Genomic DNA, 24,135 nt, shown 5'->3' with positions numbered 1-24,135 from the left:
GTTATTTGAATATTACAAACAGACATTCCAATTTTATTTATATGTAGATAAATTATGCAAACCTAGGTAATAGATAAAATGTTATTTAATAATATATTAAAAACTAGCTTTTTACTACACCGCTCTAAATTGCATTTAATAAGTATTTTGCGCAATTGGGATGAGTCTGCTGGATTTTTGATTTGTGTGTTAACAATGTAGTTTATGAGGTATATGAGGTGGTTTCATGATTATAGTGAATGAAATTGATATTTGAGTGTAAACCTCGAATGTTAGCGAGATGCACTTTAAGTGGCCATGCATACGATGTTGCAACGGTTTCTTTTTCTTGTTTACTGCCATGTTAGGGAAAGTGAAAGGAAGAATAAATAGGAGAAAGGGTGGAAGATGTACGAGACGCCAATATACACCTAGAGAGAGAGAGTCGCTGCACAGGAATGAAGATTAGTTTGAAACATGCTGGGACGCTCAAACCCATCTGAGGATGCCCTAAGACGCCTGTCATCCGGTAAGTGTAAAATAATTTAAAAATTGAGAATAAATGATATAACATATCTTAACTGAATATACATATGTATATGTTTTTATTGTATATTGTATTAATGTTTATTACTCTCACGCAAAAACTACTGAACGGATTTTCATGAAACATTACAGTAATATAGCTCATACATCAGAATAACATACCTTTAAATTTTACGCGGGTGAAGCCGCGGGCACAGCTAGTATCAGATACATATATCTATATAAGGCATACTCAAAGAAAGTTGTCTTATGTACACAAATACATAATATGTTATTTCATAATTATCTATAAATTATCTTAATTAATTATCTAATGAAAACAATTTTCTATCAGCAATGTAAACATTACAATAAAGTTAGTGAATACCGCACCTTACCTCGTCAAATTAGTATATGTATCAAAAAAATTACTCTCCCTAATTAGTAGTCTTACGTTCGCAAATAAATAATACATATGTAGAGCACCTTTATCATGTGAACAGATATACAAATACCGTAGAAATTATCTGACTCAGTTTTTACTGACAGAGGAAAGAATCTCTTCATTATGCAAAATATATACTAAGAATCGCACGTTTTTACATTACAAGTATTACAGTTATGTAATTTATATATATATATATATAAATATAGTGAAACATATGTTTTACATTAGTAAAATATTTACTATTGAATTGTAGAGTCATCAACATTTTGTGATATAAAATTTGTGATATGATATGGGTAATGTAGAGTCAATTGTGGAGTTGTGCGGTGAATCGAATTTCGAATATTCTCAAAGTTTTGGTTTAGAAATGACCTGATACTGTAGTTAAATAGGAGTGTCATCAACTAATTAACTAATGTATCGTTGAATACATATGGTTATCTTGGCGTAAGTACTCCATGTAATCAACACCGTTCTTGACCTACATGATTTTGTTTAATCTTATAATTTATAAAGGTTATTACTTTTAGACTAGTTCTGAATACGTTACTTCAATTGTAATTAATAAAAAACTGTCTTTGGACCATTTTGAATAATTATATTTCGTTCGTTCTAACTGTAGACTCAAATTATTACTCGAGCCTTTTTATCTATTAGTTTTAATAATTTTCTACAATAGATTCCTAGGTTATAGTGTGGGTATGAGTATTACCTCTATTACACATGTTTGGGACTTCAGGTACTAAAAATTACTTAGTAATGAGTATGATGGCATGACTCCTATTTTCTGTAGAATATCAAAGCATGGCATTTTTTATGAGTATCACAACATGGTTGTTCTTGTATATAGGCGACGGTTACAAGTTGTAACCGTCAGGTGGACCGTCGGATTGCTTACTAATTCAGTGATGTAAAACAAAATAATAGTGTAAATTCATAACGATATGTTAAGTAAAAGAATGGTCACTACTATAAACAGTAAAATCTCATAAATATATCGGATTTACAATTGTATATAATTATTTATAATAATAAATAAAATTACACTATTACAAATTAAATGGTTATTTTATGTAACTATATACATATATTGTATCAAATATTACAATTATTGTACATAAGTTGAACATTACTATGTTTATTATCTTGTGAAGAGAAAAATATATAAATTGGAACAATAGATCCTTGATCGTGACAGATCAATGTTATTCATTCATAAACCGGTTGTTATTATTAAGTTTTAGACGTCTATCCACGCATCTGAATTAATAAGCCCTGGTTTAGAGAGCATTTAGTAGTGGTTATAGAATAGATTGCTTCTCTACACACTTACAGCTAAAAACCTGGGGCGTATAGCAGATACATCTATCTATGTTGTTTTCCATTTTAAATATTGTGTCTGATATATTAAAATGCTTGTAGGTAGATATTATTAATTAAATTGTATCAAATAAGCAAACCCATTTTTATATTTACACTATTACTTAGCGTATAAGTAAATTATTAATTAAAAACAAAATTTCATAAAGTAAAACTTGTTTATATATATATATTTATATATAAACAAAAATATTAGACAATTGGTAGAGATTATAGTATAACTGCATTGTTCTTATCAGCATTAATTATTTATCTATCTCTTGCTAAGGTTTGATATCATGTCAAGGTTATTTTTATTGACATACTACTTCTATGATTGTAAAAGTTAGTCAACAACAAATTTTTGCACGAATGTCATAGGTGCCGAGTCATGAAGACCTATTTTCTATACATATACAGGTCGTGAAACCTATTTTCTATGTACATATACTACGTACGTATATATACAGAGGAAGTGGTAAAGATCAACGATGGTATACTAACTCAAGGCAAGCTATAATAAATTCATGAAATTCACCATGAAGCAAAGTAGAACTAGTCGAATTAAATTTGAAAGATTATATTTGTATTCCACCTTTACTTTCGGGGAATTTTGTACAGTTCCACGAATATTATAGCTGGAATTCGAGTTGGTATACGCTTTAGTTACTTCCAAATAGTTAGTTCCAAAAGTTTGTATGCAAACATGCAAAATCTATTTATATCCATGGCAGAGCGCGACTAGGCGTCCGATAACGACGCGACGCGGCACGGCGCAGCGTGGCTCACCGTTTGTTGAGCTGACGCAACTCCATAGCGTATTACTCATTATAAAGGGTGTCACGCCTTGACGCACCGTACGTCATACGCTCTTCACAAAATATACTCGTAATATTGACTTCTGAAAATCGTAACGTTGTTTAGGACTTTCGATAAATAATCAATAAGTCCACAACCTTCGCGAGTTTTTATATTATTATATTTACCAATCCAGCTTTTACACTGACATTTTTTTTTTATATCATAATTTGAGCGCGTTTGACCGCAATCTCACCTGATGTTAAGTGATGATGTGGTCTAAGCTGTTACACGCAAGCTCAAATAATACCTATTCACATTTGTGTATTTCAGATAATTTACATTGTAAGCTGTATTTCGGAAGGTGATATAGTAGTGAAATTACATGGTAGGTGAATATAAAGACGTGATGTCCGTAATATTCATGTGCAAGGTAGCGGTTTGTTACAGGTGGACTATCGGCAGTTTTGCTATTTCAGTTATATAATAAGAATCTATAACTTTGTTTCTATAATCCGTTTATAGCTTTCTCGGAGATTTTAAAAACAGTCTATATATCGACTAGACAATGCTTCTAACTTACAATAATTTAGTTAGCGTCTTCGTTTATAAATCTTCAATTTTAAGTTTAGTTCAATTATTTCTCTTCTTACGATATTTTTATTGTTAAAGTCTTGCTCTTCATTATTATGTGTTTTTTTTAGATTTGCCTATTTCCGTATTATTTTATTATTATATATAGTACATTTTATTATTAACATTGAACGCGGAAAAAGCACACTCGCGAAAAATATATTATTACTGTGCTGATCATTCATGCTCAAATATTATTTTAATACAAATATTCCGAAATAATTTATTATGATGTTTTACACATACCTAAAACGTATAATATGTTAGTTCCCAATAATATAGCGAAGTTCTTAAATATTTATAATATAAGTACTATCTTTGCTAAATAAAAAACGTACATTTTGCCTAAAATATTAAAGATATTGAGATTACGAAAATAAAAAATATGAAAACAATAAAAATCTTTGATGGATCGATAGACGCACCCTGCCATATAAGATACAAATATACTCAGCAAATGTGTGAATATCAAGTGTAACTTTCACCTGGACATCGGCAGTTAACAATGGGATAACAGTGTTGAGGATATATTACTTATTTTTATATAAGTACTTAACGGTTCTTGTGCATAAATAATTAAACGACCTAGGTAGACAGTAGAGGCAAACTCCACGTGCTCATACCAAATGTTACCCTTACAATAATATTTTCTATACTTTCAACGTCATTTACTATCTATACAGCTGCAAAACACACTTGTCGCAAACAAGGTGTGGCTTATTGCTTGATTTCGCGGATTTATGAAATGTACGAATTATAAATTATATCAATTGACATTTCTATTTTTTAATATGATGTATCTGGCTAATCGGAGATGTACGTATTTACTCTAATTTTGTATTTGAATTTATAGTTCTTTTACAGTATATTCTTGTTTATACTTCATTCTGTAATGTCAATCATTTTCCCAATATATCTCCGTATTTCAAGTCTTTTTCTATAGATTTCTTTTTGCCTATTGCATATACTCGTATATAAAATAAAATTATTATACAATATAATATAGTAAAACTATATAGTTTTACTATATATTTTTATTATTATTAGATAATATGGTCCTAGATATCGACTTCCCAAATGCAAACAACTTTATATATATAAAGTTGTTTGCATTTGGGAAGTCGTTATGTTAATGCCTAAAGGTTATTTCATTTTATTCTGTACTAAAAGGAGGTCGAGTCAAGCGATCAAAGTCACGACCCTTATTGAACGCAGATGGAATAAACTGGCAGTTTATTAGCAGTAGGCCAAATTAATCAAAATCAACGAGCCACTTACCTATTTGGACTGCAGTGGAGCACCAATGAATGCATTATGTTTCAATTTAAAGGTTAACCTTGTTAGTGCATATACAAGTGATGCAACAATTTGCATTATGTATAAATTTGATAAAATATCTATATTCGAGAGGCGAACTTTTTAGGATTCCGTGTATTCTGAGGGCAGTTCCCGGACTGAGACCGGGGCGTAGGTTTAAGGCGCCGACGTACGTTTTCATCGCTCATGTTTCTCGGACTGCCCAGCCCAGCCCCGCCCTTATTATTAACAGGATTTTCTCCCTCACTTTAACAGTAAATAATAATCTTGAATTAGAAATAACAATATGAAATGCGCCTGTGCTGTTGCAATGGCGCTATATTGTGACTCTACATTTTTCTATCATATAGGTAAATATATTTTGTCAACAATATCAGTTAATAATAAATTAACTGCTGATATGATGGAACATAGTCAATTATAACAGTTTATATTCTACAATTGGAGTGAAAACCCTGTGAGACATTATTTCAGAGAATCTTAGTGAGAAAAATAAAGAAATATTATAGAGGGTAAGGTAACTACTTTTTGTTGACTAGTTATAATTTTGTATTTTATTCCACTAAACAAAATAACAGATGGATATGTTCTCGTTTATATTAAAAATTGACAAACAATTTTAATAATTATTTAAGTCTTTGTTATAGCTATCTTGCCAATTGAAATCATTTCTCGAAAGTGATAATGCATTTGGTGTAGCCACTGTCGGCACAGTATATTTATAGATGTGTGTGTTGTCATTTGTATCCAATGGTCATATACCATTAGATGGGTCATTCCCATTGTAAACAAAATACGCAAAGAATCAGTAACGAAGTAACCCTTTAGTCTGTCTATTATTAAAACAATTTTATTCCAAAAATAATTTGTCTTGGAGATCATTACACTGGCTAAAGGCCAAAATAATGTAGCCCCGTAACATAGAATTGGAAATAGTGTGGTAGGATTACAAAATATTTAAAGTAGTATATTTTTCACGGTGAGCAGAGTTCATAGCATACCTATAGAGTTCAGGTATATTAGAACGACATAGGCTATTTTTTATTAATTGATGACAATGGGTACCTAATAAAGATGCACGCGACCCTACCATGGTATTCTCTGGCGGATAACTAGTGAAAAATTACAATGAGATTTGTTAGCTGTTCGAGACAAATACACCAAGCATTAACCATGATAGTTTTCAGCCTTCGGATAAGCTTCGGCAGAAAACCGCTCTGAAATGGTACATTGCTTGCAATTAGGTCATTACTAATTACCCTCTTTCCTGTACTAAATTTAGTACGTACTGTATCATTGTACTAACTGCGTTTTTTTTACAGTGCGTTAAAATTATTAGGCATATAATTTATTTTTAATTAAAGTGTAATAAGGAAAGGTAATGTATAATATTGGTAATCTGTTTTTTCAAATAATAGTCCAATCTGATGACTCCATTTCTTAAATCTGTATTCCTATAAAGTTATGAGGTTTTGTCTAATGAGTAAGCTCACAGGCGCTGAACGAAATACTTCTAACTAAAAATATGATCCTAAGCTTATTAATAACATTGACACCTCCTTTTATTGGTTTTAGTATGTAATATCATATTATCTGTGGTTTTAGTAAAACATTTATTATTATGAAACTGAAGCACATCAAGCTAAGATGTCTAAATCTAAAATGAGTAAACAGAAAAATAACTATTCAATTCTATAGGTGACAAAGTCATAAGAGGACATATGTACTGAATTTATGGAAAGTATAAACAAAAGTTGTTTTTTGAGACATATTTTATGATATCAAGATAAATATCCAAACAGATTACAAGTTTGAATCCTTTCCAAACGAGATATATTATATATACATATATCCTGTATTGTACCTACACCGAAAATACAATATCAAAACAAATAAGAGACAATGTGAGCAAACGTTCCAGGAGTAGTGAGAAGGCAGTAATTACTGCAAGATATAACATATACCAATAGTATAACCTTAAACAAACAAAAGGAATCAAATTACATATATGTATATAAATAAATATGTTTATAGGCATTTTATATACATATATTATTTAGATTATAGACATTATCTATTTAAATTCTTTAGAATTAACTGACGTAACAAATTATCACAGTCATTATATTACTTTATATATACTTATCCGTTATGTAATTGATATTAAAGTGATATAATTAGTTAGGGAACATATTATTATATAGCTATTATTTAATTGATCTTCGACCAATCAATGTCTCAAACAAATATTTACAGTAACATGTTACAAACATTTTATTAGTACTTTGATAACACTAGATTAAAATTGGACTTCGAAAGAAGCTATTAAGTATGTATTGGTATCCGTTTCTGTATTTATATTATAATTGTACTTGTATTACATACTAGTAGTAGATTATTCAGAAATATACAATATGGTAATAAAGTTCGAATTATATTAATATAGTCAGTACCAAACCTAAAAATGTTATTATGAAGAATGTTTTCTTTTTTGAAAAAAAATATTTTTTTTATAATTTGGTTCTATAGGGGTTTTACATGGAATAAATAATAATCTTTAATGTTTATGACGCAAACTATTTTACAATTTTTTCTTTTTACTTTCGAAGACTAAGTAATATTTAATTGTATTGTTTACAATAACAATTAATGCAGAATTCAATTAATAACTCTATTCCTTTTTCACATGCAGAATTTGGGACGTCTGACCTTTCTTTTCTTTGGAACTATTCCTCGACAAGTTCTACACGGAACACAACAAGGAATATTCTCTTCCTCACATTGTATCTGCTTGCATGAGTGAGTAGCTGGTTTCATTTGGGTGGGAGCTCTTGGTGTTACTAATTCTACCTAAAAGCACAGGAAAACTAATTCTTTAGTAACATTAGCTATTCGAGATATCATCACATTAAGGCACACCAAATACAAGGCAACCTAATACCTTATACAATAATAAAAAACTTGAAAAAGTAAATGTAGATGAATGCTAGAAAGTGGAAAGTATATAAGAGAAGAAAATTAGGTCAGACCAAATTTCCACTTCTACCAGTAAGTAAGTTCAATTCTAATAATACATACCTCTATATTTCCAGTACGATTAGGCTCATCGGTTTGTTTGCCTATTTTTAAAATAAAAACATCTTTGTCTGGATGTAATAGTTTTTGAGCATGGACTCCTTTAGGAGCATCTTTTGGCGTAACATTGCATACATTACACATGGTATCATGAGCTTCTTTATTACTATACACCAATTCTGAGTTTAATGCAGTCCTATTTGTTAGAGATTCGCAAATATCGTCAGGTATCTATAAAATTAGAATATTAAAATAACTAATTATATTGGTGTGATTTATAAAACGGTTTTACTTGATCCGATAAACCTACTATAAGAGCTACTTATATAGGAAATAATAAGCGTGTGCAAGACAAGAAAATACGGTACGGTATTACTGTCTTCCAAAAGTTACAGACAACTGTAGAAAGATTGTTTCATTGAAAATTGTACTTTAACAATATACATATTGTTCATATTTCATTTTATATACAAACAATTTATTTACGTAGTGAATTTCCGTTCCGAATAAGTGGTAGAATAATATAACTATTCATATATAAATATCACTATTCGAAAGCGCTATTATTAAGTTTATTGCAATAAATATTATTTTTATATAAAATGAGTAGATATATAACCTGGAAATTCAGTCTATTTGCCTGTCCACTACCTTTACCGCCCGGAAATCCACAAGTCTCGGAACAGACGGATTCGTCGTCTTCACAAGTACACTGTTGCTGTAACTTTAGTTGGGCAGGTGTCAACTTTGAGGGTTTTATGGTGCTCTTTGGCACTCGGATTTTGACCTATTATAATGAAAATATTATTGTTGATAAAGTATTACATTCTAAAGTATCTACTATATAAAACTAAAAACACATAAGATAAAAAGAATAAAAAAAAATTATATCCTGAATTCTTTCTTCACTGCTGTAATAATATATACTAATATATATACTGTTTAAGTTATATATAATAAGAATATAGTAGGTATAAGTCGTCAAGGATTAACTATTAGAAAATACAAAATTATATAAAAATATATTTTTAATTTTCTAATTTAATTAATTAATATATAATATAATTTGTAAGTAAAGATTTCATGTATAAATACCTCATTTCCATTAAATATTGCACCAATTTCTTCATAAGGTTTTCGTGTTTTACCCATATCAATATAATATATATTTTAAATAGCAATATAGTGGATGGAACCTACTAAGAATTTCATAATTTTGTACGAACTGTAACAGACAGGCCACCAAAGGAAGTGCTACTAGTGACAGAACCTGACAGAACGATTGTATTTGTATAGATCAGAGAAAAAGCATTTAAAAAGTATTTGCTATAAATTATTTTTCTGTGAATATATGAATATTTTTTTAATATTCTGCGACTTCTATTTAGAAAGCAGATTCAGAACAAAGCGATTGATACTGGAGTGTTGTTCTTTTCAAACAATATGTACAATAATTCACAACTGTATTACAAACATTACATTAGTACAATTATAAAAATCCAAGCTATTCAACATGCAATTGTAGCTAGTTGACCTACCAGAGCAACCTAATCTCTTCAAGTGGCAGTCGTTTGTAAGTATTAAACTGATGAAACAGCTATCATTGTGTTCAATTATACGGAGCGCGACGACGACCTGGCCATCCTTCTCGACCTTTTGTACAACTTAGATTCAAGACGCTATGATACGATACGTACTAAGAGTTTCATCACTAAGTTTATCGGCTTGTTCATGGTATTCTTAGACTCTTTATATGCGTAAGTGCTTATGCATCATAGACGACATTTTAAAGCCATATAAGAAGATTTTAAAGACAGCAGAAATAATATTCTACTTAGTTTATAATTCTAGTAAAGGTAATGTGGAGAATTGTATCTCAAAATTTATTTTAATATGTGCTATGTACCAATATAAAATAGGTTTATATAGTCTTGTGTCGTGTGTATTTATGGAATTGCGTGAATTCCGTTTTACTATATATAACTTAATTACTAGCAGGAAACAATGGGATTGTTAAAATAAATGTTCGTTATTGGTATCACAAGAATATAGTAAACAACTCTATAAATTATGACAAAACAATAACTGTCTATACCTATTTTTATTTTTGATTAACACCATTATTATACAGAATTGGTTATTACTATCACGACATGTTTATTTTTTATTTCTCTTGTTTTTCATGCAACAACAAGGTTGAGGATCGGGGTCACATTGGGTTTCTCTAGTATCAATTCGAGAAGGTGCATTCTTCTCCGGGCCTTTGGGAGTAACAAGTTCGAGCTCCATTTTACATCGTCGGTCACCAGTAGCTCCTATTTTCGCCACCTTTGAGCAAGTATTGTATTATTTGAGATTATAATATATCAAACATATATTTTACAGAACACTTGAATAGTTATTATTATTGGAAATTTTTGAATGTGTAATAAATTACCTAAATTACATAATATTGCTTATATATCCTTGAATGAGTCAAAAGTACCTATATGAAGTCTGGTTTTTCCTATGCGTTTAGTTATAGTATGTATACAAAAATACATAAAATTGCCACTAGCTTAGTGAGTTTCTAAATAAAAGATAAAGTTTTTTTTTCTCCGTTCATTAATTTACTTTAAATGTTATAAAATTAACTATATATACTTATAAAAACCATGCAATAGATGTAAAAAAGGATTCATATGTAATTTTGGTTTTAAGTGAATGTACAGAGCGAGGTATATGGTTTGGATTGTCATTATGGTGAGAGGATTAGCCAGCCTAGACACTGGCTGTCCCCAGAGGCACCGCGGGGAGACTCCTATCTACCTGCAGGTACCACTTGTTAATGGGGTGTCACTTCAGGACTAAGACCACCCCAGACTAAGGCCCATATACTCTCTAGTAATTCGTGCTTATCATCCCGTGCGAAGGAGGATCTAAAAAATATGATCGACTGCGCTAAAGTCGTTGCAACATTATGGGTAAATACATGTAGTTGCTATTGAATTGAAAAAAGACATGAAAGTAAATTTAAAACAATTCCCATTAACGATCTGAATAACATCAGACAGTCCATACCTTCAGTACAAAGACATCTTTCCTGGGATGTAGAATCCCTTGTACTGCACCAGGTTCGGGCACGTTTGAAGGTAACAGATTACAAAGCCAAGGGCATAGTCCGAATTTGGACCTCTTTGGTTTTGGTTTACCTTGCACTTGGGTACTTTTTGCACTATTTTCAGACATTTCTAGTTGTAGTTAATAGGACTATAATTTTGAATACGATAATATCATATATTACAACAACTACATTCTAATTTGAATACGAGACATGTGATGACATAAGTTTTGACGTTTACAGAAGAATTTGCTTTCTAGGCAATTCTAATATTTTAGAAAATACCACATCCAAAGACTTAAGAAATTAAAAAATGTCTGGCTTTTTATTTACAAGCACGGACTTAAAATATTTTAGGCTTTAGCGAGAAGCCATCAGCCAAAAGTTCCTTGAATATATTACTGAAAGCGAGAATTAATTATCTATATGTAAGAGTGGGTATTGATACCAGACGACTCATTGTTACGATAATAAATAAAAAACACTTTTATCAAATTCCAGAGATGTATTCGGTGCAATACAGAAAACACAGAAAAAATATTTAAATTTTTATTTTTTTCGGACTTCTAATGCTGTTGACCGCAGCTGGCCTTTACAGCTTCACCGGACGTTAGGGGGCGTGTGCAGATGGCACTCCAAACCCGCGGAAGGACTTATGGAGCGGCTGAAGGCCAACTCCTGCCTGACGGATACGACTTTAGTCTGAGGGGACCACTAGGGATTCGAACCTCGGCTCAGGCCGTTGTAATATCGATCCCCGTTTGAATTGGACGGGGGATCGATCGGAGGGGGAGTTATTCAAGTACCGACCTCCGTATTTATAGCAGTAGTCATTGCAGTGTAGTAGGGACCCGTAACCGTTACCCGTGCTTCTCGCACGGGTAACGGTTATCTTATGACAAACAACTTAGTGCGGTCTATAAGTACTAGATGGCGCTATTTACAATATTTATAATAATTCTTAATTTTAATACTTCATTATGTAAAATATTAAATAACAGTGATTTGATCAATATAGGCCAAATATAATTAAATTAATCAATTAACAATGAAAATAGTCATTGTATTGAATTTGCGCTATCATATGTATATTTGTCCTTGACCGTAATTAGTACTCCTGAGTTAATTGTTAGTAGGTCATATACTAACCGAGCTATGTAACCACCACCTACAATAAGTATATAAAAAACCAAACCAAATCTATAGATTAGTGAAATATAAGAGCAAAAATATAATATTGGTTTAAAGTCGAATGCGTATATTGGTAAATAATTATAATAATCTGAATATCATAGATGCATGTTCTGTGACTGCTATTGTGTACATGCTACAATAAAATAGGTACATTTGTACATCTCGCGGATAATATCAGACAATTATCAGTCGGGACTATATATAATTGCTAACAATTAACTTGCCGTCAAGTTAATCTCTACGTAGTTCATACTGAAAACCATGTTTTAGTACGACTCATGTTAATACCTAGTTAAACATTGTACCCGCGCAGATACCTACGAGAAGACCATTTTCTTGCTTTAGTTATTTTTCTAGTCCTCAGCCTATTTTATATTAACTTTGTCTGGATCTTACCATTGAAACGGTAGTTTAGTAACTATTTATATGATTTACGGTACAGAGATAGATTATACCTTAGCAAACATAGTTTACTTATTATGAAAATAACACGAAGGGCGTGGAATAAGACATGAAATACTGTATGGACAATTAATAATTTCCGTAGTGAAAGTGGGTAATAATTGTTCGCGCCATTTATTAAACATATCAAGTGGTATGGTATTATTCCCTATATCTTAATCCCTTTCCCGCGCACAGTATGTCAACTGAGGTCGCCCGACGACCTCGTCTGCTAACGTGAATGGTGACATCTCGTCCCAACCGCTCCGCTTTAAATTAATTAATATAATATTGACATTAACAATAAGTAACTTTGTGTGCGTGCCTGTGTTAAACTTAGTATTCATCGAGTGCAGCAGCTGTGCAAGAATACACCCGCTCTACAGTCGCAGGTACGTACTGTGCGCCCCCTTTATTTCAATTCCATACAGTCCACTTACCTTACCCGCTAGCCCCATATCTCCAATAATTCTACGCAAATGGACCATGGACATTGGATAGTATACCTAAGAAATATAATGCCTAAATTATCATATCTGTAAATGTATAAATACTGTAAGGTTAAAATATATAAAGCTAATTAGCTGGGACCGTAGAGGGTTGTTGGTAATGAGAGTTATTATTACTATTTGGCCCTAGCTAATATACATATACCTATCTTACTGTCATCTGATTAGTCAATCCGATGATACCGAATTAGTTGTCTAAGAGATTTTTTATACATTTTACATTTTATACATTTTTATAATAAAATATATTGGGATACGATAAGAATAGTTTAAATATATACATATCTATATTATTGAAATATATACAAGTTTTAAAGTATATATTTCAATAATATAGATAATTATTTAAGTTTTACAAGAAAACAAATTAATCTATGAAAGTATTGGAACATTTTATTCGGTACTTCTTATTACTTATAATATTGTTGTTAATAAAATAATAATGTAATACAGAATTGCATACAAATTCTAAAAAACGAAGTTCTTCCTGTTTGTTCCGGAATGTAAACTAAAAGTGGTCATCTATTATTTAGGGACCCATAAAGCCAATAGATTGTAATAGGTGCTGTGTTAATACACGTATGCTGTATAGAATATATTTTCAAGATGATATATAGAAAGTAATTTTGGATAATATCGAAGTATATAAAAATTGTATCAAATACAAATCATTATTTATAATGTGATTTTTAGGCTTATATAATATGGATAATTGTTAACTAGTTTCATTCACAGCAACACGAAGCTGATGAAATGCTTTTACAACATTTGATCGGCTTGCAGGGAGAAACGGAGTAGCTTTTACGTGGTGGGCAGGCAACATAACAACCATTGCATGGTCCAGGCATGCTACGACACCTGACCATGGGGCAGGTTTTTGAACGATTGCGACATGGAGATTTGCGTTTTGAATGTGCTTTTATTTTAGGGTGACTGCGAGTCTTTCGAGGACGTTTGCGACCGACATGGCATGGTCGTAGGCATGGTGAACTTTTACATGGAGAAGGAGAACATGATCCATAGCAAAGTGACGGTGAGCAAGGTCTACATGGTGATGGTGGACAAGGCTTTGAACAAGGTGATGGTGAACATGGCTTGCAATAATAAATCGGTGCACAAGTTCTACAAATAGGTAATGGTGGGCTGGGTTTACATCGTGGTAGTGGCGAACAGGTTTTACTAGGCCGACAATACTTTTTACAGCACGATGGCTTCCAACATTTCTTACAAGGCACATATCGACAAGGCACCAGTCCGTTTGGCTTTTTGTATCCCTTTTTATAATGCCTAGGTCTGCATGACGAAGGGTGACGTACAATCATTTTGCATTTTGATGAACGATAAGTTCTCGGCGGTGAATAAGATACGATATGGCATGGAGATCTACAAGATGGTGGTCGGGATGGTGGTGGAGTCCATTCTAACATAAGTTCATTTTTCGCTAATGGTGCTCCAGTTATCCTACGAATAATTAGTTCAAATACTCCACGACGAGGATTAGTCATTGTCGTTATTTTAACTGGAGCTTGTTCTTCTTCTGATGAAGCAATAATATATTTTGGCCCTAGACATGGTTCAGTGCCATGTATAGGACATTGTTCTTTAGGACCAATTCTGATATGTGACACTGTTGCCATCATATCACCTTTTGTTACACCACCAACTGCAAGGCATGGTTTTTCCATTTTACTGTCTCTGATAGAAACTAATTTACCTGTAGATGTGCCAGCTGAAGAACCTCTTGCTTTTTTTGTCTGGACTGCCGTAGAGCTATTACTAGACTGAGCTTGAATAGAAGCTGTTTCTCTAATTGTATGTTTTTCACTTCTGACAGGAGCAACAGTGGCTTTTGAAATTCTTTTTAGTTTTGTTTTTAATCCAGAACTTCCCAACCCCGATTTATTCGATTCTGGGTGCTTATTCCATTCAAAGAAAAATACCTCGGAATCGTGTCTATTACTATGTAGTATTTTGTTTCCATTGGGTATGGTTGGTAGAGTACAAGTTGAACATAAGTTTGAATTTGTTGTGTTTGTGCTGGGTCGAATATCTATTCTGTTTTTATGACTAACTTGTAGACATTTATTGACTGAAGCTGTAGCTTGTGTACCTGACGTACGGTGGCACAAGTAGTCATCAAAAAGCGTCATATAAACTGTGGTCTCTTTCTCCCCAAAATAATCTTTTTCAAAGTAGTATTTATGTTTACTATCATCATCTTTCAGAGGACAGGAAAAAGACTGATGTGATTTTGAAATACAATTAACAGTATTAGAAAATGACACACTGCGTCGCTTAGAGTGTAATGTATATAACGAAGTAACAGAACACGTTTCAGATGATGATAAATTTGTCTCGCACGTATTAGATAAAAAATTCATACTTTCTACGGACATTTTCAAATAATCACTAACTGTAGTTGCCGTTGGTTTTTTGGAAAGCTTATTTGTTAACATTAAAAATTCTTCTATTTTAATTTGGTTGTCCAAGGTTTTACTCATCGCCTTTAAATCCTGCTTTTGGTCTTCTGTTATTTCTTGATGAAACGGCAAGCTCGGCAATTTACCTACGACCAGTTGACATTATACATTAATAACAAAATATTTTCTAAAATTTATATTACCTAACAAATAAAATTATAAGAAACAAATATCACACTTTAATAGCTAATTTAATTTTAATTAATAAAACAATTACAACGATTTATACATTTAATTAACAGTAAAAAAATCTACATATTACGATTCGTGGATTTTGGTGAACAACAATCAGAACTACATGAAGTGCATTGTGCAGCACGTGTATCTCTAATTGGAATCTGTTTATCATGTGTGAGAACAGGTGTAATAAATTGGTACTCCAGTTTTGATTTCCTGCCCGGCATTTCTACAGTCTTCCCGATTCTTAATTTTATTATTTGTTGAGGAAAATCATATACAACTCCAGGGTAATCTGCTGCAGTTGTCGACATCAATTGACTAGGATCATCTCTGGATACATCTCCCACACCATTTGACGTGATGTTAAAATGTGCCCGCTGTTTGTGACCCATACCGCAGGTGTCAGAAGGCATTTGGAATATGACCTTGTTTCCCGTTGGACAGCAATCTGTATAAGTTGTTGACCTTATGAGGCTTATTGTATTATAATAAAATATAGTGATAATCTACTTTTTAAAGTGGAATTAGTTAAATTATGATAATACAATATTTTTATAAATAATAAACTAGAAAGTGTAAATACAAAAGAGAATATTTTCTATTTTAGAATCAGAGCCGCCTCTTTGCTTTTGACTTCTTTAGTAGTCTGAGATAACAATCACAATCAAGATCAGATTGTATTCTCGTATTTGCTTTTTGCACTGGTGGCTTTTTATTTGGACCTTTAGGAGTAACTAATTCTAACTCTAATTTGCATTTCTTGTCCCCTTGAATAGCAGTTTTAGCTACTTTCAATACAAAAACTTCTTTATTTGGTAATTCGCGTTGTTTAGTATCACTGCGTGCTAATGCGGTTTGCTGGCCATGTTTAGAGGCTTGAATGCATCCTTCTGTTGTACACGTGAATTGTGTGTCAGCTGGCTGACTACCATAGCAGCAAATAGCTTCACTAGGTAATTCCAGGCTAATTTGATTTCTTCCACAGGGGGGTTCACAGGGACCATCATCTGTTCCTTTTGTATATGGACATTGCATTGCGCAATGAGTTTGACTAATCTTCTTGATGATCGATGCATTTGCTGGCACTTTGATCTTAAGTTCATTGCCACCCAAATTTGTGCCTATTTCTTCAAATTGTTTACTGCGACCTGGCCATGAAGAAATTGATTCTCATGCATTCAATTTTTGCCAAGTGAAAATGATATTTCATATTAATATGCACCGATATACACAAAAAGTTATACTAAAAAGAAATTATTTAACTACCACCAAGATATCGTACACTAATAGACTATTATAGTTTTTGTAAATTTATTATATGCAGATTTTATTTACCTTTTGGTACATGTAGACAATATTGATCAGTATTTTTACAGATCATTTGCTGTTTTCCAGCGGATTTTACAGAGCCAGAGCAATAACAGGGGTCATCAGGATCCTCACATGGCATACTATTGTACGGATTTCGAGCTGTAAATTATTATAATTTATGATACCCTTACCCGCAAATAGATTACATAAAATTGATGCAATGTACATGAGTAGTATACCTGGTGGACAAATGCCAAATCCTCCTCCATCTATGGTGCAAGGTTGTCTATTAATTCCAACTCCACCACTATTTGATTCTCGGGCAATTCCACAAATGCAAGGATTTTGAGAAGTTTGAAAATCTTTTCGTAGTGTACAAGATCGATCTATTACAGCCGAGCTCCCCCGACTTGTTAAGTTTGGAGGAACTCCTCCTCCTTGAAATCTGGTAATAATTAACTTTCCAAAACACGAAATACGTAAAAACATAACGATTTCTCCAGTTTCTGCACCATCAGTGCCAATAATACGAAAAGAGTCCTTTAAAGCTTGGTAGCTGACATTTGTAGGATCATCGAGAAACTTTTTTCGAGCTTGCACAAATTCTTTTGTCATATCAATTGTTGCTTCCCCTATAATTATTTTAGTGGGCAGACAACCGCATGGAAGCGATTTGTAAACTGAAACTTTTATAGGAAACTTTCCAATAGCATGGTCAATGTCAGATGCTTTCATAGAAAATAGACATGATTTGCCATTGTTGAAGGTTTTAACAAAAGGTCCACCACTCTTCACAATACATGCACTGGGATCATCGTCACATATTTCTAAAGGTTCAACTGAAGGGCATTCTATATTAACACATGTTCTAAAATCTTTGTCAGAGAAACAAGGGCTCTTCACAAATACTATTTTGTCAATAAGTACCTCTAGGAGAAAAAGACCGTCATCCTGTTTTGCCATGGCTGTTTTTATTTGGGGATGGGAATCTATATTTTTATAATTTTATTCAAAAATCATTTATCATACTTGGGATTTTGATAAGTGTAAACAAAAGAAGAGTGATAGATGTCAAAGAGGTAATGAGATAATAGATAAAGTTTTTATTTCTTCCTTATTTCGATTTCGAACATATTATGAAAATGGATATAATCATTGCACTTATTTGTCATAAAAATAATACATCGACTATGTTACTTGCTAATAGCTTTCTATAGATGACAGATATGTGAAATCGGTTAAGTATAGATGGCTTCCCATTATGCAGGGATAAAGGGATATAACCAGAGACAAAAAAATTCAGCGGGGCTGTCACACTCTTCAGGAATTACTTATGCCTTAAGGGTAGAATAACTGTGTATATAATATTTAGACCGGCACGGTAGTACTTACTCGAACCTGCCACCCTGATGGTCGCTCCTCGCACGGTACAAACAATTATATTCATAAGTATGATTGTTTGTATTGATCTGGGTGATTTATATGTATATTATGTATGTATTTACATAAAAATATCTATGTGTTTATATCAGTTCACTAGTTAAGTTAATTTGGGACTAAATGGAGATCTGTGATTTACTATAAAAAATTAAAATTGGTAAATACAAAGGTTTAAATAGAAATTATCTTTATTCAAAGAAACTTAATAGAAGTACTTAGTAGTCCTTTTTTATTCTATCGATCATTCACAATGCAGGCTCAACATAAGAAGAAGGAGAATACTACTACTTGCTTATTTATGTTTTTATATACTTTTTTATATAGATGTTTTTCTGGATTACATATTTATTTGTGTGAATATAAAACTAAAAAAATAGTAAAAACGGCAAAAGTATATTCGTATAATAAATTCTTGAGTAACAAAATAAATTACTCAGTTATAAATCCAGACCAAGCATACAAGCATCCTTTCACGAGATGGATTATTTGACCGCATACGCAGAATTCCACAAGGCATAATAATGATTTAAGAAATACCTGCGATATAAACACATACTACTGTAGTGACGGTGACTAACAAAGATTTAGTAATAAAACAGATTTAATATAGAACATTTATTTGGAAAATTTCCGTAGAATGCAATTATAGTTTGTAGACGGATAATTTTCATTATACCATTGGCACGCTTCTCTTTGAAATGGACGTCCTACTCTGTAACAAAAATAAATTAACCGGTTGGCTAAAATACAATATAGTATCTATTAGCTTTATTTATACATTGGTATGATTTCACATCAGACACAGATGAGATGCTTTTGATAACTTTGCAGTGATGTAATTAAGAAGAAAGAATACCTACATCACGTACATACGTATTGAAGCGACAACTTGAGAAACATTACAGGAAATGCATAGATGATGGCAAGTCAAATCGTATCTTTTAGAATAATTTATATTAATACAGGCGACGTGGATATGTAGTGTAAGTAACGGTAGTCCATAAATAAAAGAAGTTGAGAGAAAATTTGCTATAATATTTATACGAGTTTATTTATCAGTTTAGTTTAATCAGCTAGTACTAGCTGATCCTGCGAACTCTGTTCTGCCTCAAAATTAAATAAGTCAAAGTTACGCACTAAATTTCTGAACGCACCCTATTTGACAGGTATCAGCCGCTTGTATGGGAAAATATAATTGTTGTTTTTACTATTTTACATGCAATTTTTTCATATTTCACCGCTACTTTCTAAACGCCAGCCATAAACATAGCCAAATCGGTTCAGCCGTTAGCGAGACTAACAAATAGCAATTAATTTTTATGTATATATATATATATATATATATATATACATATAAAAAATTTTATATATATCTAATATATATATATAGCATATTTCTAAAAATAAAGATCCTTACTATTTTTTCTATTTATCCAAATATTATAAGCAGTCTTCCATGTATTAAACAAACTTAAAAAATATAGTTTTTTATTGTAATAATAGTTTATATTATTCTTACTCGTTCATTGATAGTCGAATTTCTTCTGTTGTAAGCTTGGTTGTCAGATCGGGATAATATCTCCATCTTTTTTGGCCGGGATCTTGAATCCAAGCTAGTTGCAACGGAGACAAGCTAGCAACATTTAAGCTATGACAGTCTCGGCAATGGGCACTCAGTAATTTCTAAATGTTTAGAGAATACTATTACTAACAAGTACTACGTAGATACCGGACGAAAATGTACCTTACCATGTACCCGCATTAAGTTTTATCAACGGTCAATAAATATGGACTATTGTATCTCTGATAAGATTCTATCACAACAGCAGCAGTGTTTATATTTAAAATGCAGCTTTATATATTATAGATTATTGAAACTTTTGTGGCAAACTCTCCCATTATCAACACTCGTTTATCACACTTCTTTCCAGTTGTAGGCATATGTATAATAATGCTGCAACACATATCAATACATCTTGATAGCTATTTATTTTTAACGACCTCATTTCAGTTTCAAACTCGCACATGTCACCTTTTACTTTCTGCAGGTTTCATTCTTGTCCGCTAATAGTATCTATGAATATTACTAGCGTAGAAGAATACCGAACGTATAAGTATAACGTATAACTATATCTACTGACTTTTCTAGTCGCGTTTATGTTTCTGAGCAATGCCATACTTAGGAGCGAAACAGAACCTCGGGTTAGACGATGTGAGGGCAATTGTATTTCTGTAGTTCTAATAATGTAGTAAAAAATATATTCTTTTATGATCATATTATTATATAAAAGTCTACGTTTCAGTACAGCTGTGTAAATTTCAACTTACTTGTTTTTCACCTTCTGTTTGTTTAAGGCCATCACAAGTATGGAGTCTACGATACTTTACACAGTCAAGTTCATACTGGTAAGAACGGGGGAACACATCCTGGTGTGCTATGACCACATTAATAAAAAGTTTATTAAAATATACTATATCATATTCCTAATACATATATACAAGTTTCATAAAATGTCTAAAAGTTAGGAGTTTACGTGTTTACAAGTCAGACCAAATTACATAATAGAATAGTTTTTAACCCTATAAGTAACCCCTAATACATTTACAATAATGTTAATAATTGAGAAAAACTACATACGTCGGGCTAGCTGGTAAATAAAATTAAAGCCGATATAAAAATGTAACGTATACAAAGAATAATGTTCCTCATTAAACCTTTATTGCACCGAAGGTGCCGAGCGCAGGACTCCATGGGGTGTAATCCTTTTAACCGTAATATACGAGACGTTCTCATTAGACAGAAGATATACTCTTTAGACAATATTAATTTTAAACCTTGAACTTACATATTGAAATAAATACTATCTAAAATGTAATCTAAATAATTACTCTTATGATTAAAGCGTTTAAAACTTCAAAAATCAAACTTAGAAAATTATATTCAGATATTAGCTAATATTTATTTGTATATGTATACATATATAACCTACGTGGTTTAACGATCTCCGCTCTCATGTCATAACTGTAATAGGCATCATGAAGCGTGTATGCGTTAGTGCCCGGCCTGTCAACCCAGAAGGCTTTGTCTTTTCGCACCATATTGTCAATTACGGCATCTGGGAGTTCATCGATAGTTGGTCTGTGTATAATAATAATATTGAGATAAATAATTCATAAGAATTAAAGACTATTTACTGAGTCCTTGTGAACAATTCAAACAAGGTTCGAAATTACGATGGCCTGAACCTAGGTTCGGACCCCTAATGGTAACGTCAGACTAAAATCCTATCTGTCAGATGGAAGTTGGCCTTCAGCCGCTCCATAAAACCTTCCGCAGGTTTGGAGTGCCATCTGCTCGTCCGTTGAAGCTGTAATGGCCAGCTGAGGTCAACAGCCCTAGAGTAGTCCGAAAAAATAACTAATTGGTTGTTCCAATATAGTTCCAATATAGCATTTTGAATGTATTAATTTAAGGAGATTTCATTTGAAGCACTGTGTAACTTTTAGTAACCTCTAACATTTAGTGTCATTCCCTTGCTTGTAGATTATTATTAAATTATAATTGTGAGCTTCTAGGTAGGAAACAGATTGCAAAGTTAAACGGCTTATAAAGGTACCTGAGTATGTAAAAAGTAATTTACTTAGGTGAAACTTCGACTAGTTCTCTAGTCAGGGGTTGTAGGAATTTCCCAATCGTTTGCTGTGTAAGATAAGGTGGGCATCCAGGTGTTAAAGCCTCATTTGTGCGAACAGTAAAGGAGGCGCTGTCAATAACATATCTGAAAACACCGTCAGAGTAAATTTATCTATGTCCTTAAAGTTGCTAAGGAATTTAGCGTATTATGAATAATCACAAAAACTAGGTACTTATCGGGATCGAATGCACCAAATTTTGCAACATTACTTCGGGGGTCGCCAGGATGTTGCTTATTTTCGGTCATATCGTCTCTTTAACATTTTCATGCTTGACAGACTTGCTTTTTGACATCTACAGATGTAGGTAAATAAACAATATACATACATGCTTATTATGTCATTCGTTTTCATTAAACAAACCTCCATAGAAATTGTAATTGAAGTTAATATCTTATTTCATTACTAGCTACTCGCCCCGGCTTCGCCCGGCTGTATATATATTATATACATAAACCATCATCTAGAATCACTCTATCTATTAAAAAAATCGCTTCAAAATCAGTTGCGTAGTTTTAAAGATTTAAGCATACATAGGGACAGACAGCGACTTCGTCTTCGTTTTATACTATGTAATGATGATGATAATGTTAAGAACAATAGTGATCATGACATGAAATTACAGTATAGTCGATTCTATTTTGCCTATACTCTCAAATTATTTTTATGTTGTTGACGAAATGTTCCAGAAATGCTAACGGACCTTCTTAAAATATTTGCAGTTAGTTAAATGAGGAGATAAAAATCATCGCACTTAAAAACATCCTTCGATTCTTATCCCTGTTTTAGTCTATGAAGACAACTCTGAAACAGGGCGAGTACCAAAGTTCTCCGTAGATTTTAAATGTATAAAAAAATCGAAATGCATTATTAAAAAATAATGGTTCAGCATCATTCAATACTCAATTTGGATTTTCCTAAATTTGTAGAAATTTTATGTCCAGCCATCGTACCTAGCTGATAGAAACTGCGCTGGATGGGTTCATCGTAGCTACTTCACCTGGAATTATCTACGTTGGTCACCAGGGGGGATCTCCTGGAGATCGACCTAATGAGCGATACGGCCTCAATACTACCAATGTACATTACATTGGTAGTATTGAGGCCGCATCGCTCCTACAATAATTCATTTATTAATTTCCCTGTCAACGGATGGGTTAAAAGTTATATTTCTGTAATGATTGATTTCATTTGCATATTAATGATGCAGCTCTAATTGTATATACGTAGAGAAATACAATACAGTACCTACATAGTTACCTTAAATAAATGAATAGTTTTGAGTATACGAAATATAATAAATAAATAACCCTGGACAATTAACACAGCGCCATCTAGTCCAACGGTAAGCAGAACTTGTGTTATGGGTACTAGACAACTGATATAAATACTTGATTTTTTTTTGCAAATACGTACGTAATATTTATACGTAGAATTATGAAAGGGGGATATTTCCATGTTTTTTTATTTATATTAAGTCTACGTTTCGCCATGATCATGACACTGACGGAGTATCGGGAACTCAACAAAAATAAATAAAAAGTAGTAAGATTCCGTGATTTTTCTAATTGTATGTACGTACATACGTAGAATATATAAATGCATAATATGCGTAGAAAACACACAAACTGATACAAACAATCGTACTTATAA

General features: G+C 32.3%; 4 protein-coding genes across 5 annotated transcripts; all 4 read right to left on the bottom strand.

Annotated features, from left to right (window-relative positions):
* Positions 1 to 6,467: 6,467 nt before the first annotated feature.
* On the bottom strand, positions 6,468 to 9,393 carry LOC131855125 (uncharacterized). The gene is made up of 4 exons (XM_059206366.1): positions 9,230 to 9,393; positions 8,754 to 8,921; positions 8,138 to 8,365; positions 6,468 to 7,909 (listed from the first exon to the last, which is right to left on the bottom strand). Exons 1-4 carry the CDS (start codon positions 9,284 to 9,286, stop codon positions 7,742 to 7,744), a joined length of 621 nt encoding a protein of 206 aa, XP_059062349.1. The 5' UTR covers positions 9,287 to 9,393; the 3' UTR covers positions 6,468 to 7,741.
* An 840-nt stretch (positions 9,394 to 10,233) lies between these two features.
* Positions 10,234 to 11,439, bottom strand: LOC131855127 (uncharacterized). Its single transcript, XM_059206371.1, has 2 exons — positions 11,195 to 11,439; positions 10,234 to 10,462 (listed from the first exon to the last, which is right to left on the bottom strand). The coding sequence occupies exons 1-2, from the start codon at positions 11,360 to 11,362 to the stop codon at positions 10,292 to 10,294; spliced, it is 339 nt and encodes a 112-aa protein (XP_059062354.1). The 5' UTR covers positions 11,363 to 11,439; the 3' UTR covers positions 10,234 to 10,291.
* A 2,340-nt stretch (positions 11,440 to 13,779) lies between these two features.
* Positions 13,780 to 18,410, bottom strand: LOC131855116 (uncharacterized). Its single transcript, XM_059206352.1, has 3 exons — positions 17,589 to 18,410; positions 17,374 to 17,508; positions 13,780 to 15,944 (listed from the first exon to the last, which is right to left on the bottom strand). Exons 1-3 carry the CDS (start codon positions 18,310 to 18,312, stop codon positions 14,104 to 14,106), a joined length of 2,700 nt encoding a protein of 899 aa, XP_059062335.1. The 5' UTR covers positions 18,313 to 18,410; the 3' UTR covers positions 13,780 to 14,103.
* Positions 18,411 to 19,404: 994 nt separating this feature from the next.
* On the bottom strand, positions 19,405 to 22,770 carry LOC131855123 (uncharacterized). 2 transcript variants are annotated; one of them, XM_059206363.1, is made up of 6 exons: positions 22,657 to 22,770; positions 22,431 to 22,568; positions 21,780 to 21,928; positions 21,118 to 21,224; positions 20,309 to 20,472; positions 19,405 to 19,501 (listed from the first exon to the last, which is right to left on the bottom strand). In XM_059206363.1, the coding sequence occupies exons 1-6, from the start codon at positions 22,728 to 22,730 to the stop codon at positions 19,405 to 19,407; spliced, it is 729 nt and encodes a 242-aa protein (XP_059062346.1). In that variant the 5' UTR covers positions 22,731 to 22,770. The 2 variants fall into 2 exon arrangements, with proteins under 2 accessions (XP_059062346.1, XP_059062347.1); XM_059206364.1 differs by having other exon boundaries at positions 20,309 to 20,422.
* Positions 22,771 to 24,135: the final 1,365 nt, after the last annotated feature.

Source organism: Achroia grisella, unplaced genomic scaffold (genome assembly GCF_030625045.1).
Source record: "Achroia grisella isolate CSIRO2021 unplaced genomic scaffold, CSIRO_AGI_Agris_v1 utg1304, whole genome shotgun sequence".
NCBI lineage: Eukaryota > Metazoa > Arthropoda > Insecta > Lepidoptera > Pyralidae > Achroia > Achroia grisella.
Note: the sequence above shows the minus strand (reverse complement) of the source record. Positions and strands in the feature narration are given on the sequence as shown.

Bases quoted from the DNA above. Each gene is read 5' to 3' on its own strand.
- LOC131855125 (XM_059206366.1), bottom strand. From the start codon at position 9,286: ATGGGTAAAACACGAAAACCTTATGAAGAAATTGGTGCAATATTTAAT. The intron at 8,922-9,229 runs GTATTTATACAT...TCATTATAATAG, and splicing joins CAATATTTAATGGAAATGAG to GTCAAAATCCGAGTGCCAAA. The intron at 7,910-8,137 runs GTATGTATTATT...CTGTGCTTTTAG, and splicing joins ATCGTACTGGAAATATAGAG to GTAGAATTAGTAACACCAAG.
- LOC131855123 (XM_059206363.1), bottom strand. From the start codon at position 22,730: ATGACCGAAAATAAGCAACATCCTGGCGACCCCCGAAGTAATGTTGCA. The intron at 22,569-22,656 runs GTACCTAGTTTT...CGGTGTTTTCAG, and splicing joins GGTGCATTCGATCCCGATAA to ATATGTTATTGACAGCGCCT. The intron at 21,225-21,779 runs GTAGGTTATATA...ATGTGGTCATAG, and splicing joins AGCGGAGATCGTTAAACCAC to CACACCAGGATGTGTTCCCC.
- LOC131855116 (XM_059206352.1), bottom strand. From the start codon at position 18,312: ATGGCAAAACAGGATGACGGTCTTTTTCTCCTAGAGGTACTTATTGAC. The intron at 17,509-17,588 runs GTATACTACTCA...AATAATTTACAG, and splicing joins ATTTGGCATTTGTCCACCAG to CTCGAAATCCGTACAATAGT. The intron at 15,945-17,373 runs GTAAATAAAATC...AACTGGTCGTAG, and splicing joins TTGTCTACATGTACCAAAAG to GTAAATTGCCGAGCTTGCCG.
- LOC131855127 (XM_059206371.1), bottom strand. From the start codon at position 11,362: ATGTCTGAAAATAGTGCAAAAAGTACCCAAGTGCAAGGTAAACCAAAA. The intron at 10,463-11,194 runs GTATGGACTGTC...ACTTGCTCAAAG, and splicing joins AAGATGTCTTTGTACTGAAG to GTGGCGAAAATAGGAGCTAC.